At 40.9% G+C, this 16,659-nt stretch overlaps 1 protein-coding gene across 2 annotated transcripts in view; it reads left to right on the forward strand.

Moving 5' to 3' along the window:
- The first annotated feature begins 8,454 nt into the window (after window positions 1–8,454).
- Window positions 8,455–16,659, forward strand: part of CSTPP1 (centriolar satellite-associated tubulin polyglutamylase complex regulator 1) — a 163,409-nt gene continuing 155,204 nt past the window's right edge. For both annotated transcript variants that reach the window (XM_037166174.2, XM_037166173.2), the window contains exon 1: window positions 8,455–8,587. In XM_037166174.2, coding sequence (XP_037022069.1) covers window positions 8,539–8,587 — 49 coding nt within the window. In that variant the 5' untranslated portion in view covers window positions 8,455–8,538. The remainder of the gene's footprint in view (window positions 8,588–16,659) is intronic.

Raw genomic sequence — 16,659 nt, forward strand, 5'->3', positions numbered from 1 at the left:
TCAAGTCTCTGCCCATCACCGTTTTCCATCTTCCATTTTCTGGGCCGGCTCTTGTCTTGTTACTTTTGTCCAAGTCCCCACTGCCTCAGGGCCTTCTGTATCACTTTTCCCTCCCTGTTGGTTCGCCAGCTTTTCTGGCTTTGGAATCTTCTGTCATTTTGTTAAGCCACTTTCCTCTTACTAGTAATTTGAGTCAGGAAGACCCAAATGTCCCATATTAGCTGAGGGAAAAGCAATTTGGTGTAGTGCACAGAGGATATTAGAAGATTTCTCCAAAAAGAAAAAAAAAGATTTCTCCAACGGATTGGTTGGTATTTCACCCTTGCTTGTTTTCAATTTTTCAAAGGATTCACTTCAAATTACCATCTTTGACCAAAGCTAACATTAACTTTGCAACAGCAACTAAAAAATGTGAAGTATTAACTCCTTCTCAGCCAGCACTTTTCCATAATGTTGTGCCTGAAATTTTTACACAGATGAAATGTGGCTGAACTAGCATCACCATGGTAACGTATACTGAGGCATTTTCTGTGTGTGTAGTTCTCCTTGCTGCCTGAAGGCGGCAGGCAAGTCAGATCAACTTTACATAGTCTTACTGCTGGGAAAGATAATCCACCTTTTTCTACCTTTGTCACCTCAGCCTAAAATCCAAGGAGAAAAAATGAAAAGTAGAGGCTGATTCTTAGCAATACACTCCCTGCCTTCCCCCTGGAGCACCCCCTCCAACGTTCTTGACCCAGCTTTGGTTGGCCTCCGGAATTCCTTATATGTTGCTTAGGAAGACTTGCTTTCTGATCTGTCGAAAAAGACCTTATGATTCTGGAGACCATATTTTTTTCCACATGAAAACTAAGGACATGTGGTGTAATGAATACATTTGTCCCCCCCAAAAAAAAATCCAAGACAGGCGGTCACCATACTTTCGATGTCAGGGGATTAGGGATTTATAAACAGTTTCCACTCTGTATGCAAAGGATAGGTTCCTTTCCAGAAGGCATGATTTGTGTTGTTTTTCTGGGATTGAGGAGGAAGGGGGAGGCTGGCTCTCCCTGTCTGACTCAGGCTCAGGAAACTGTGTCTCCTGTGTGCATCCCAAGTCCTCCTCCTCCATGGCTCAGGACAGTTCTGGAGCACAGAGCCATCCTGGCTGGCAATCGGCGCTGGGAATATCGACGGGTAGAAGCGAACTTTGTGCATAGTCCCTGCCTGGGTCACCCCCTAGGGTGAGTTAAGTCTTGGCTGTCAGAAACTGCTCTTGTGCCAGGAGTGCTAAGCCATATTTATTTTTACCAGGCCTCTCAGACTTTCTTATTTGGAGTGAGAGATCCTGAAAAGCATGCCAGAATGAGCTGTTTGTCTCCCTTTTATTGTCCTCTGGGACATGCCCCCAGAAAAGTTGTAGGGGACTGCCAATTCCAGAGGGGTCTCGGAGGCATTGGTTTCCTCAGAAACACCACCCCCTTCCTCCATCCTTCTAGGATAGACCAGGGAACTGCATTTCCAAGACCAGAATATTGCCCTGAATTAGAACATCCCGAATGCCCTTTCCATAGAAAACACAGGAAGTGTTTTCTTGTTCTACAGAAACAAGATAGAAATGGGCATGATTTTGATCCACTTAGGTTGGTAGAATTCTCTTATAATGGAGGCCTTGTTCAAAACCCAGAATTCCTAAACAAAATTCTTCTAAAAGAGTAAAAGGTTTGAGAGTTCATACTTTAAATGAGTGGTTCTCAATCAGGAATAACGGTGCAGGCATGGAACAATACCTGAAACATGTTTGGGAGTGGGTATTACCAGCAAATAATGAGTACAGCCCGGGGATCCTGCTAAACTGTCTGCAAGGAGCAGGAAGTCCCTCCCACAACAACAAAAAAAGACCCAGCCCCAAGTTTCAATAGTGCTGAGGTTGAGAGACCCTGATTTAAAAGGTTAAGGGCATAAATCTACAAAGAATTGCTCCCTCATCTCTCTAGAATTCACTTTGTGTGAATGGAAGGCAGGAATTCTTAAAGCTGTAGAAGGGAAAACAAGAGAAAACACAGCCATAGGAGCTAAAGGAGTCATATTCCTATCTGCTTTGGGAAGCCCCTTTCCAGTACTCATTCACTTAGTAATAGTTAGTCTTTATTACAGTGTATTACAGTGCATTACGTGCCAGGCACTGTAGAAGCAGTGGTAAACAGATGTATCGGATCTCTGGAACTTGCAGTCTGATGGGTGTGGAGGCTACAAGTATGCAGAGGCATTAAAAGAATGATCTCACAAATGAATGTAAAGCTACAAATGATAGGAACATTCAAGTAAAAATACAGGGTTCTATTAAAGACAAGACTTGATTTAAATTTGGGGTTTCAAGCAAGGCCTGTCGGAGGCACTGACACTTAATTTTATTAAGACTCATCAGGCTAAGAGTTGATGGGAAGGGTCTTCCAGGCAGAAGGAAGAGAATGCGCAAAGGCTGTGAGCCAGGAAATATGTCCATAGGATTTATGAAAACGTATTGTTAACTTTTAGCAATGGGTGTGCTTTTATCTAGGTGCAGGGGGTTACTGCTGGAAAACAGAAAAGAAAGAACATATAAGGGAATACTCTGATTTACATTTCTGTGCTTTCTCTTATTGCAGATCTTCCATACCACCATTCCCATCACCAACACTTTTCATGTTCCAGCGCAGCAGTGGTACCCACGTCAGGATCTGGGGTGCAATCGCTGATTCAGTTCCCTGGCCTAACTTGGGACACACTCTGAACAATGGGACTTTCTAGCACATTTTTATCTCCTGAAAGCTTGATATTCACACATCTGGTACATATAAATAGAGCCCTTTGCTGCAAGAATCTCAGTATGTCTTGCTTATTTCAGCAGCAAAGATAAATTTAGAATGACGCATAAACAAATATATCAACGAATAAATATTTATTTAATAATAAACATGAATCAAGTATCTATGTAAATGGTCTGTTTCCACACTTGCCCCTTTATAATTCATTCTGTACAAAGCAACCTGAATGACTTCTTAAGAAACGTAAATCAGATTATGTCATTATTTGGCATAAACCCTTCCAATGGCTTCCCATTACACTGAGAATAATATCCGTACTTCTCCTTGGCCTCCAAGGTCCTTCAGTGAGCTGGCCTCTGCCTACCTCTTTGACCACGTTTCCCCTACTCGTTCTGCTCTAGTCACACTGGCTTTCTTTCGCCTCAGCAACATGCTGTCATCTCCTTCTTCCACCTTTTGTATGAATTGTCTGTCCTTCTACTTAGAACGCTGTTTCCCCGGCCCCGACCATGGTTGGTCTCCACTGAGTGTCACAGCTTCAGACAAAGTTCACCTCATCACCCTAAATTTGCCTTATTCTCACTCACTGCCTGTACCTGATTGTATGTAGGAGATTGGATATGTTTTTATAGAGATGGTAGTATTTCATCTAGGTCTTATAGGATGTGTAAGAGTTTACTGGGCAGCAAATATGGGAGAGGTACATTCTCAGTGGAGAGAGGACTTATGAGCAAAGCAAGAGGGTGTGAGAAAGCTCAGTGTGTGTCAGACTAGTGAGTAGGAAAGTGTGGCTGGAGTATTAACTGTGCAGGGAAGAGTAAATGGCCAGGAGGCTAGAAAACTGGGTTGGGACCAGATTGTGGAAGGGAAATATATGTGTGTAGGTTGAGGAATTTTGCTTCTCCCTAATAATGGTGAATCTTTTTAAGTGAGGAATAATGGCTTTTTAAGTGAGGAAGTAACATGGTCAAATTTGAAATATTAGAACAATAAACTCTTGTCACAGTATAGAGGATGGTTTGGCAGGAAAAAAAAAAAAAAAAAACAGACCCGGGCCCCGTCTGGGTAGCTCCGCTGGTTAGAGTCGTCCTGATACGCATCAAGGTGGTGGGTTTGATCCAGATGAGGGCACATATAAGGATCATCCAATGAATGCATAAATAAGTGGAACAACAAATGGATGTTTTTTTCCTCTCTCTCTCTCCCTTCCTCTTCCTCTCTATAAAGTCAATACATACAAATAAAAATAAATAGGCACAGAGCCTGCTGCTTTTTTGTCCTAAGATTCTGAAATTTGGGACTTCCAGTTCATATCCTCATTTTTTTCTAATGATTCCTAGTGTATTTCCTCTCATCCTCCTGAACTAATTCTCTTAGCTTGTCGACATATAGCATTGTCTCAATGCTGTATGCTTTTGTTGAGTTTGTTGCCTTTTTTGTGGGCATTTCTTAAGGTATGATGATCTGTCACATACAGTATTTAGGTGTGAAAAGACCTTCTCAATGGTGTCTTGCATTTCTCTGGACTTTTTTCTCTCACAATTTGTTTCATGAATTAGTTCCTATGAGGTATAAGTCCTATGGGTAGGATGGACTTTGTTTTCTATACTTTTATTTATTTATTTATTTAAATGTTTGACTTGCAGGGATTCTTTTTTAAATATTTTATTTATTTATTTTTAGAGAGGGGGAGGGAGGAAGAAAGAAAGGGAGAGAAACGTCAATGTGTGGTTGCCTCTCACATGCCCTCACTACTGGGGACCTGGCCTGCAAGCCAGGCATGGGCCCTGACTGGGAACGGGAGTTGAACCAGCCATCCTCTGGTTTGCAGGCCGACAGTCAATCCACTGAGCCACACCAGCCAGGGCCGTTTTCATACTTTTAATTTACTTTTCTTTAATTAAAAGAAAAGGTTTTTTCTTTCAGGTAGAAAATTTTATTTATGGTATTCAGGCACTTATTCTATCAGGCACTGTGCATAACACTAGAAATTTAAAGATGAATGAAGACTGTTTCTGTCCTCAAGAAATTCATTATCTAGGAGAATTCAAAGACTTTTTAAAAAATGTCATAAGTTCTTAGCAAAATGCATAGTCTAGGACAGAGGAACACACAGCTAATTTGGGGGGGGGCTACCAAGAAGAATCAGAAAATTCTCCTCCCTTTCAAACTATATAAAAGTGTAATTCCTAAATGCTTTTTGCAGCATTTGCAAAATATAAAATAACAAGAAGGCACAAGTCTGTAATTTGCCTTTCACCTTCAGTTCAATTTAAGCCATATCCTCTTAATCACTGTCTTGTAATGCATTAGTTAATTTTAACTGTCCCACAGTTAGTGAACTGCAAATTTTCTTTGCAAATTCTCCCAAAGCTCTGGTCTGTTGACCTGTGGCAGTCCAAAATGGCTTGTATGTAAATAGCATTTTTAATTCAACCATGTTAATTCCATATGGTGGTATCACACTTAGTTTCTGCTTTGCTCCTAAAGAGGATAAGTCTCCTACGAAGAGCCTAGCAGCTTGGAATGAATTTCATGACCTGCATTTCTTAGAGCTGCTTTGCTGTCAGCATCTTTTCTGCTTGATGAGTTGATAAAAGCTTGTTCTAGTTCCTTGAACCTGTTTTATAGCAATAATTCAGCCTGATTTTTTTTTCTGATTGTTTCCTTGAGGTTTAAAACTATTTAGTGCAGTCCTGTTTATTTTTCTGAAGTTTTCAGTTCCAGGGAGGATTCTTTTCCTTATCAGTCTCTTCCCAGATCCTTGGCAGAGCCAGCAATGTCTATGAATTCTCTTTTTAAAAGACTTATTGATTTTTTTTTAAGAGAGAGAATGGGGTAGAGGAAGAGAGAGAGAGAAATCAATTTGTTGTTCCACTTATTTATGCATTCATTGGCTGATTCGTATATGTGCCCTGACTGGGATCAAATCCACAAACTTGGCATTTCAGGATGATGCTCTAACCAACTGAGCTACCCAACCAGGGCTATTAATTTTCTCTTTATAATTAGTAATTATAATCTGATAAATTGATGTCTTTACATATACTCTGTTGTGATTGTTTCTTCTATCATTTTGAGTTTGATGTTTCCATTCCTTATGCTATCATGCTTTAACATTCCATGGCCTCTCACTTTCACAATTTTATAATGCCTGCTTATCCAGGATTGTGGAGCTGTCTTCTGATTTACTGTATGATTATTTGTTTGGGTGAAATTTTCAGAAATATTTTATGATAATTTAAGAGTTGGAAAAGCCTATCTAAATTGAAGGCTGACCTTTTTCCCCCCTTTCCTTAGCATTCAACAGGGTCACAAAAATACACTGGGCTTTAACTCCTGTGTATTTTCACTTTTCTTATGACTGATGTTTTTAGGTTTCATTGAAAAATTTCCTCCACCACGATGTGTCTTCAAAACCTATCACCATGTAATCTATGGCAGAAGATGAATCTAAAAGTGGTGGCTCTTTCTTGGGAAAAGCAAACATTATCTCGAAGGTCATCTCTTCTGCTTAAAAGTTTTTCAAGCCACTTGTTTATTTATTTTTGTTTGTTTTCAGGTTATAATATGTGGCTATTATTGAAAACATTTGTGAATACAGAAAAGTGCAAAGAGGAAAAGTGTAAACAGCAGTAATTCTGCCACCAGGAAAAGCCTACCTGTCATTTCTGTGTAACCCCAAATTTTCTTGAAGCCTTAGTCTAGCAACCACCTACCCTCTTCTAAGTCATCTTCAACAGACCGTTCAGGACATTAAGAATAGAGACTGACTCTAAATATAAGGATCCTTAGGGTTTTTATGGAAGGGATGGAGCTGTAGGAAAAATCTACAAATTGCTCCAGAGATGACATCTTGTTCTTATTTAGCTTTCTTTGAGTCATTAACAGTCGGGCGCCACTGGTGCTGAAACTTATCATTATTATAACCGCAAATGGGTTAATGCCCGAACAAAGCTATATTCTTGGGGCTGGTTCCCAGCTCTACCACACAGACCTCAACAGCAGCGGCACCCTCCAAGACCCAGGATAATGCTCCACAAATAAGAGGATGTCAAATGTTCAGCCTGGACTGAAAATTCTCTTCTTTTATCTGGTAGCTTCCAGTTGCTGGCAGGGCAGAGCAAAAGAAAAAATAAATAAATGAATAAATACCAAGCCAATAAACCCTAAAAAAAGAGGCGGTGTGGTTTGGTGGTCAGACCACTAGCCTGGGGGTTGGGGTAGCTGAGATCCAATGCTAGCTCTCCCACTATTAGCTGGATGATGCTAGACAATTCATTTTCCTGATATGTTCCTTAGTTCTTCTACTTAAAAAAGGGAGGAAGTGCCTTAGAAAGTTCTTATGACAAATGATCTGAAAATAGCTCCAGGTTACTTGGAAAGAAATGAAATTGTAATCCTTAGCAATGACTATGTTATTACTTTATCAATAATATAGTAATAGGCCACAGGTGTGAAGGTTACAAAGTTCCTATACCCTTAAACTGTATTGATAAAGGGAATGGGGGGCGAGGGTGGAGGAAGAAGGCAAATTTTCTGTCATATTTGCAGAACTTCACATCAAATATCAAATTAATAAATTCATTGCTTCAAGATAATAAATGCTGCTCCTAGTTTGGGTCTGTCCCTTTATCCTTACCTCATCTAAACTCAGTGTGACTCACAGGAACCTAGAAATGAGACACATACACAATTTTAAGGGAAAGGGAGAGTTAGGAAGTGTGAAGCTCCTGGTGGAGGAGGCTAAGAATAGACCACTCAAAACACAAAGAGAAGAACCTCCTCTTTCCTTTTCCTCCCAACGTAGGTGGCCCACTGGTTTCCCCATCATTCCTTTGATAGCATGATTTTTGTTTTCTTTTCACAAAACCTTACCTTGTTTGTTTGGGGTGGGGGGAAGCACGAACTAAAAAATGTGAGAAAAGAGCAGTTTTCTCTAATAGGTTTCAACTGTGACAAGTGCTACAGACCACTAATCTGTTGTTGGGAGTGAAGGGGAGCAAAACAGAACTGTCCGTATCTCTGGAAACTTAAAAACCTGTGAATGTTCTTCCCTCTTAAAAAGTGAGCAATTAGGCATATGAGGAAAAAAATTCAATAGGTGTGTTGGTTTGTGCACCCTATTCCGTCCAGAAGTGAAGTGTCTTGGTAGGAAAAAAGAAAAAACTTTACTGTTTAAAGGAGGGACTAAAGATAGAGGATCTTGAGAGATGTCAATGAACTCTCAGAGGATTTAATGAGCACCTTCTGGGCGTCCAGCCTTGTTATAGGAGCAGCCAAGATATACGCACGTGAAACCACTTTGTAGCAAGTGAAGATAGTAAAAAAGAGATAAAAATAGGTAATGGGATATTAAGTCTTTATGGACATTTAGGGGTGGTAGGTATTGTGAGAATAACAGCTGCATAAAACAGGAATACTTATAAAGTTCAGAAATTGAGGCTATGGGAGGCTGGCAGTAATTCTTCAAAGCCGGTAAATACAATGATTCCAAAGAGTTCTCCATTCAAATTCTTCTAAAACCACCTCCTCAACAAGCCGTGAGTCCTGGGGAAGCTTCGACCACCGCGAAGAAGCCGCCCCCGGAACTGGTGTGGTCAGCTTAGCGTTGCGATACGGAAACTGTTTGCGTGACACCCCCTCCGCCTCCACCCCTTCTCCGGCTGCTTAGGTACCATGGCAACGGAGAGAACAGGCGACCTCGGTTCCGGAAGCTGAAGAGCTAGAGCTTGGAAGCTACCCCAGTCAAATGATGCTGAGTCCGGAGCGCCTAGCCCTACCAGACTACGAGTATCTGGGTAGGAGCTTCGGGGAAGGAAAGAAGAGCAGACGAATTAGGCCGAGATGTGGTGGGGGCGGGGTCTGGGTGGAACCGGCCGCCGTGGGAAGGGGAGGAGCGGGGAAGGGGACGCGTTCTGAGTCCTGAGCCTGTAAGGCCGAGGGTGGCGGAAAACAGCACTCGGGGAGTAAAGAATGTATGAGGTGTACGGGCTGCAGCCCAGGCCACGAGGATTGTGTTCAAAATGGGATAGGCTGGAGCTGACAATTTGGGGCCCTTCTGGGGTGTTACCGATGTGCTGGTAGTGGAGTAACCTTGAAACCTGAAGTGCCAAATCAGTCATTCTGTGAATAATCATTTTACCGTTTTGGCGACAGCTAACGCTTTTGAGCGTTTCTTTTTCCTTAGGCTCCGTACGGAACATTTTACATACGTTCTTTATTGAATCGTCACAACAGCCCTAGGAGTAATTACTGTGCTTTTCTTCCATTTTGCAGTGAGAAACACGCTGAAGAGGTAGCTTGCACCATTGAGGCCACACAGCTAAGAAATGGTGGAGCTGCTATCAGAACTTTATGTACCCGCTCCAAAATCTGAGCTCTTGACCACTAAGGCAGTAGCTAGTACTTTATTGAGCACCTTTAGTGTGTAAGGTATTTATTGGATGAAAACAGGATACATGCACACGAATATTTAAGTATTAATAGACTATTTTTAGAGCAATTTCAAGAAAACTGAGAAGATATTATAGAGTTCACACACTCTCCTGCACTCAGTTTCCCTTATTATTAACATCTGGCATTACTGTAGTACATTTGTTGTAATTAATGAACAAATGTTGATACATTATTATTAAAGTTCATGGTTTACATTAGGGTTCAGTCTTCGTGTTGTCAGTTCTATGGGTTTTAATAAATGCATGAAGTCATGTAACTGCCATAATAATATCATGCAGAATAGTTTTACTGCCCTAAAAATTCTGTGTTCTACCTATTCATCCTTACCCCAGGCACTAATCTCTTTGCTGTCTTTAAAGTTTTATTTTTCCAGAATGTCATAGAGTTGGAGTCAGACAGTAAAGTGGCTTCTTTCACTACACACTATGTATTTAAGTTCCCTGAATGTCTTTTCCTGGCTTGATAGTTCATTTCTTTTTATCACTGAATCACATCAGTTGTTTAAATGTACTGTACACAGTTTTAATGAAAACGAGTTCTAGTTTAAATTTTTGAATTGGTAATATGGAAACTGGATTTAAAAATATAAAGTTTATAGTGGAAAGCCTTGTCTCACCCCTTTCCCCTTATCTGCCAGTTCTCCTCCATAATCAGCCCCTTACCAGTAACCACTATTATTGGCTTCCTGTGTATCCTTCCAGAGTTTATTTTATTGTGTACACAAGGGATAATACAGTGTATACTTTTTTCATTTAATGTATCTCAGAGTAATTTCTTTATCAGTAAAGTGATTCCTCATTTTTTAATTTTTTAGTTACATAGCATTTAAATATTGTGTTTAACCAATTCTCTGTTGGTAGACAGTAAGTAGTTATTAGCCTTTTGCTATTACTAAAAATACTGCCCTGAATAACCTGCGATTTTATTTCTTTGCTAGATCTACAAGGAGCAATTCCTCAAAGTAGAATTGGTAGGTCAGGGCTATATGCAGTTTTCTTTTATTCCTCACCTGAGGACATCCCATTGATTTTAGAGAGAATGGAAGGGAGGGAGAGAAACATGGATGTGAGAGAGAAACATCCATTAGTTGCCTCTGGTCGGTGGCCTGGACCAGGCACAGAGCCTGCAACTCAGGCATGTGTCCTGACCAAGAATCAAACCCCCAACCTTTCAGTTCACCTGATGACACTCCAGCCAACTGAGCCACACTGGCCATGGCAGGGGTATATGCGTTTTGAATATTAATAGATATTGCCAAATTGCCCTTCCTAAGGGGTTGGACCAGCAATGTAAGAGCACGCCTGTTTCTCTATAGTCTTTCCAATAAAATATATCAAGCTTTTGGGTATTTTCAACCTATTAAGTCACAGATGGTCCCAGGGAGATTTAATATGCATTTATTTTCTGAATTGAGCATCTTTTCACTAAGTTTAAGGGCTGTTTGGTATTTCAAAAGGCATATATATATATATATAGAGAGAGAGAGAGAGAGAGAGAGAGAGAGAAAGAGAGAGATTGATTGATTGTAATTAGCCAAAAGGGCAGTTATGTCGCAGATGTTTTTATCCAATGAATAATAATATCAATGTCTAGCAATACCTAGACTTTTGCTAAGGATTTTACATATTTTATCTTACTTATCTAGTAGTTAATGAATCTATGAAATATTTGAAGCACCTAGTCCATTTTTCATTTTCTTGGGTGTTTGCCATTTAAATTATGTCTCAAAGGCTTGGCATATTTCATATACTGGCTCTTTGGTGAGTAGAAGTTGGTGGTCCCTCTCTATAAGTGACTTTTTTAGGAATACTAATTCAGTGGCAGTGTTGATAATGAATCTACAAAGTCTCAGGTTGGTTGAAAAAGCTTCAGTGTCCAACTGTCTACATGATGTTTGAACCCTGAACAAGTGCTTCTCAAGGCTCTATGACATTTAAGTGTCTTAACTCCCTGTCTTGATCCCCATCTGGATACTTATACTTCCCTAAGCAGGGTCATACTACTCGCTGGCTTCCGCATGGTTCATCCAACCATATAACTTTATTGAAATGCATTTGTCTTCCTTCAGTTGAGAACAACCCCTGCCCATACAATTTTGCCAGTTTTAGAGGCGTGCTGTTTTGAAGCCTTCACCCTTAGTTTAATGACTACTCCCTATGGACTGATTTAATAAAATACTTCCTGTAGAGGTTTTTGTTTTTTGTTTTCATTCTTTCTTTTTCCTTTTAAAAAAAGTATAGAGTCACTTACATGTGTAGGCCTAGAGAAGAAAATACATGTAGAGAAAAGAAAATTGCAGAGACTGGAAAGCTCTAAGCGTTCAGTCAAACAGAAGCCGAAGCTGAGTCCCACTCGGTAAGGCGTCAGGGACCTCTTTTTAGTATTCTGGTGTAAATCACAGGGATGCCTCTTCAGTGAATATCTATAGACTTCTCTTTCTACCTGCTATCCAGGGCTTATTTTTGCCTTTTCAACTGTGAGTGAAGAAAACAATCTCTCATAATGTTGGGAAAACGGATCCATTCCCTAGTGACTTTGTAGATTAGGAACCTAAGCCCTGAATGACTCAGGACAGCAATTTTTGACCAGTGTGGAGCAAAAATTTTTAAAACATGCAATGCCTGGCTGTTTAGTCAAGGGCACTGACCTCTTCTCCCTATAGATTGTCAAATTTTAAAAAAATGACAACAGCCAACACCACAGTAGCCATCTGGTGTGAATGACCTGTCCTGAACCATAAATATATAGGTTATATAATAGAGTTGCATCTTACCACATCACATAAGAAGACTGTGTCCGATTGGTTAATTCTTGGTACTAGATAAATACAAGTATAGACACTGATTTTTAAAAAATTAACCAGTGTAACTGTAATGAAGAGTGTAGGTAATTACAGTTATTATTTTTTGGTAAACCAATAAAAATTATACCTATTTTTTGTCAGGCGAGAAAATTTTTTTTAGTGTGCCTCAGAACTTTAGTAATTAGTTCATGTGTGCCAGGAGATAAAAAAGGTTGAATATCTCTGGCTTAGGATCTTAAGATCATCATAGTAGAATCAGCTCAATGATGTTTATGCCTACAACCATCAGAATACAGTGAGAGAAATTGTTTTAATGCCCAGGCCTGAACAGAGAGATGAGTCTGGTATGGAGATGAAATAAGTATAGAACCCTTGAAAGACTTCCAGCCTTATGCATACTTATTGGAAGCTTCTGCCGGAGGCTGAGGTGTGTCTGTGCATCTGCTTGGGTGTGGAGTGCTCTCTGGAGCCGAAGGGCAGCCCGTTCTGGTCCCAGCTGTACAAAACACCACCTACGTGCTGACCTGAGGATAAGCATGAGGGTGTGAGGTTTATTTTTCACCCCGCCTAATTTGGGGTGCATGCCTTCTCTCATGCTCTAAATTGCCTCTTCTGTTTCCATGGAAACTGCTTATTCTCACTAGGGTTGGTAGTGGGTTGGCATAATAGATAACTCTTGGAAATCAGAGATGGTCTTTGTCCTTTGTAGGCTGCACTTCTAGAGGAGTCACAATAAATTGAGCATTTCACATATGCTTAGTTAGCATTGTGCTGTATCTTATTTAATCTTCCCAACCACAGGTAGTAGTACGTATTATTATTAATCCCATTTAGTAGTTATTAATGTCATCTCACTTTATAGAGAAGGAGACTGAGGGTAAGAAAGGCTAACTGATTTCTACAAACCCACATAGGTGATTAAGCATAGCAAAGCAGGGATGCAAACTCAGGTTTGTTGGATTCCATAGTCTGTTTTTTGCTTTCTACCAAGAGATGAAAGCAAACACACCAAAACAACTATTGCCTACAAAGGGCAGTGATCCTTGCTTCCCTCTTAGGATGGACTTTATTAGTTGCAAATAAGTTTCCTGAAAACAGGAATTGTATCCTACTCATCTTGTATACCTGTCTGCCTTTCACAATGTAACCACTTAATATATACATACACATATATGTTAAATTGAATGTGAATAATCTGACAGGGTACTCCACATGTGAGCAGCCAACAACAATATCTAAGATTTATTAAGCATTTACTGCGTACCAGGTAATATTTAAGTATTTTACATATATCACTGCCTATAAAGATAGTTTCAGTGGTTATCTCTAGTTCACAGATGAGAAAACTGCAATACAAAGATATTAAATATCTAGCTCATAAATCACGAGGAAATCATTCTAATCCAGCATTCTGACTCCAGAGTTCACATAGTTAAACTCCATGCTATAAATATCTTCAGCAACTCCAAAAATGAGGCTCCAACTATTGCATAGACCTGTGCATGGGTCCTGGGGTCAGTTCAGTAGGCTCCAAGGGCTTAATTTAACATTTCTGCCAGGAGGGGGCATCCTAGGAACCAGGATGGATCAGGAAATAGTAAAATTACAGTTTCTCCTGGCCACTGGACTCATGTCCTAGAGGCAGGCAATGAGGAAAATAACTTCTAAAGAAACCATTTGGTAGAGTTTCATTGACAGTAATTTATGTACTTTGAGCTGTGTGACCTTAAAGAAGTTACTCAACCTCTCTGTGCCTTAGTTTTCTTATCTGCAAAATGTAGATAATAATAGTATTATACTTAACTCATACATGTAAACTTTTAGATCAGTGCCTGGCTGCTACATTGGGTCTACGTTGTGAAAAGAGGGTGTACAAAATGAGTAAAAAAAAACTTTCTTTTTAGAGTACCAGGGTAGGTGCTCAATAAATATTAGCCACTGTCATTATTACTATACTCTTGTAAAAAATGTAAAATATATGTATGTGGCAGCCATGAAAATGTGCCTCGGTGATCTCCTGTTTTGGGAAGGGTAATTGACTCCCAACCCCAGCCCTGAATCCAATACCTGGTTCTCACTGAGATCACTTTTCCCATGGGCTGCTCACAGCCAGTGACTAGGTGGACTGAGTGGGACAGTTCCACCTCCAGGAGATGTGTGACTCTTCCCATGATGACTTTGGCTTGAAGACTCCTGCTGCACTGCTTTTTTGTTTGTTTGTTTGTTTGTTTTTAAGATTTTATTTATTTTTAGAGAGAGGGGAAGGGAGGGAGAAAGACAAAGAAACATCAGTGTGTGGTTGCCTCTCACGTGGCCCCCACTGGGGACCTGGCCCACAACCCAGGCATGTTCCCTGACTGGGAATCAAACTGGTGACCCTTTGGTTCGCAGCCCACACTCAATCCACTGAGCTACACCAGCCAGTCTGTAGTCTAGTTCTCTAGTTCTTTCCCTTTCTCTCTCTCTCCCTCTCTCTCTCTCTCTCTCTCTCTCTCTCTCTCTCTCTCTCTCTCAAGCTCTCCCCCGCCCTTTTACAAGGGTCACCCCCAAGCTTTCCTAACTTCCTCTGGCTTTCTCCCTGTTTTCCCCATGGGTGTTTCCCCCGTTTATCTCTTGCAAGTCTGATCCTGTCTTGGTGTCTGTTACACTGACTTCCTAAATCTTTGGAAACTAGGTCACTTTAAAATAGTAATGAACATACAATTTCATATTCACAAAATCATCTCTGTCCTTCCCCTTCCTTCCCTCCCTCCTTTCCTTCCCCCCTTCCCTCCCTCCCTGGACCCTCTCTATATAGTGCAAGGCAAGAATATAAAGGTCCCTTCCCCCAGGCAGCTTACACCGTAGATGGGAGATGGGAGGCATTCACAGATGATTGTGACACGAAGTGACAGTGTGGGAAGTGCCGTTCACAAGTGGGAGAACTGCGCGTGCGGCTGTGTGGGTGCTTTCTCCCTGTGATAAGCAGCTTTCAGTCAAGCAGGGCAGCAGTTCCCTAGGGCCTGGTTTTAGGACATGCTTTTAGGAGTTGTTCCTGGACGTTCAGACTCTGTTTCTTCCACCTTTTCAAGGAGTCTGTGAGCTATTGAATAAAATGAAATATCCTTTTGTTGGGAAAAAAGAAAAAGAGCAAGTGAGTTCTGAGACACGTTGTTCCCAGCCCATACGCACCCCCATTTCTCCATGGTAACTAAATTGCAGGTTATTTCAGGGTTATTCTAGGGCTTTAAAATATTTCTGTCAAGTTTTTACCTTGCTTGTCATTTATATATTCAAGCGATATTAAAATCTTTCTTCCAAATGTTGTCCAAAAGTTGGGGACCACTTTTATATACATAAATACTATGTTTGCTAATTAAGTAATCTTAGGAGGCTGAGTAGGTAATTAAAAATTTAAAAAGTAATAACAGTAGCTCAGTAGAGACAAATGGTCCATTAGCTTATCTCTAGTTCATCATCCTGTTTATGTCCTTCGTAGCAGTTATCACAGTTATCTTGTTAATCTGTTTGTTTACTTGGTTATTGCCTGTTTCTTACTAGAATGGGAAACCATAAGGGTAGGCTTCTTCTCTCAGTGTCTCCAAAATCTAGTACAGTGCTTGGCGTAAGTTAAATGAATGATCTGCTTTAAGCAGCAGAATAAATTTTTTTTTAAACTGGGAGAAAGAAATTCAGTTCTATCATATAAGAGACACTAGGATTTTTTTCTCCCTCTTTCCATGCATGAAAAAAAGGGACGCCCAATTAAAATCTGCCCCGGATCCTTCTGGGTTTTTTTTTAAAGCATACTTTATTAAAGCCGGGACAGTGGCCCTGGCTGGTGTAGCTCAGTGGATTGAACACAGGCCTGCGAACCAAACAACCGTGGTTCGATTCCCAGTCAGGGCACATGCCTGGGTTGCAGGCCAGTTTCCAGCAGGGGACGCACGAGAGGCAACCATACATTGATATTTCTCTCCCTCTCTCCCCCTCTCCTTCCCTTCCCCTCTAAAGATAAATAAATAAAATCTTTACAAAAGAGGGACAGTGAAACAAGGAAGGACTTAGGTAATAAGAAGCGATAGGACAGAGCCTGGGTGGGGCGGGGCTGCTTTGGCTCATTGGAAAGTCAGAGAAAAGAGGGCCTGGAGACAGGTTCCAGGGTAAGCCTGGATGAGCTGCTGCTGCCCCTCACTCCTCTGGTTGCAAGTCTCACGCGGACCCTTAGTGTTTAGGAGAGGCACACCTGAGAAGGAAGAAAGGCGGGGGCGTGTCTCCCTCCCAGGCGTGACAGGGAGAGTGCACCTGGATCCTTCTGGTTTTAAACTCTGATTGTATCTAAGGTTAGTTTCTTGATTACCATAGTTTCTATGTTTTGGTTACACAACAGTTTTTAAAAATGCATTTTTTAAAACGGCATTTTAAGAAGGAAGGAAATTTTATACAATTTGGGGGCATCTCCATGAGATCCCATCCTTTAGCTGGGCAGAGTAATGTGATTCTAGACCAGAATTGTCCTGGTAAAGGAACCCCTGGGTCCTCTGTGTTGGGGCCAGTCTCGCACTCCTGCCCTCGGGGCCTTAGGATAGCGCATTCCAGGATTGGAATTTCAAGTCAAAACACATTTATCTG

The sequence above is a fragment of the Artibeus jamaicensis genome, unplaced genomic scaffold (genome assembly GCF_021234435.1).
Source record: "Artibeus jamaicensis isolate MK-2021 breed Jamaican fruit bat unplaced genomic scaffold, CSHL_Jam_final contig_797, whole genome shotgun sequence".
Classification (NCBI taxonomy): domain Eukaryota; kingdom Metazoa; phylum Chordata; class Mammalia; order Chiroptera; family Phyllostomidae; genus Artibeus; species Artibeus jamaicensis.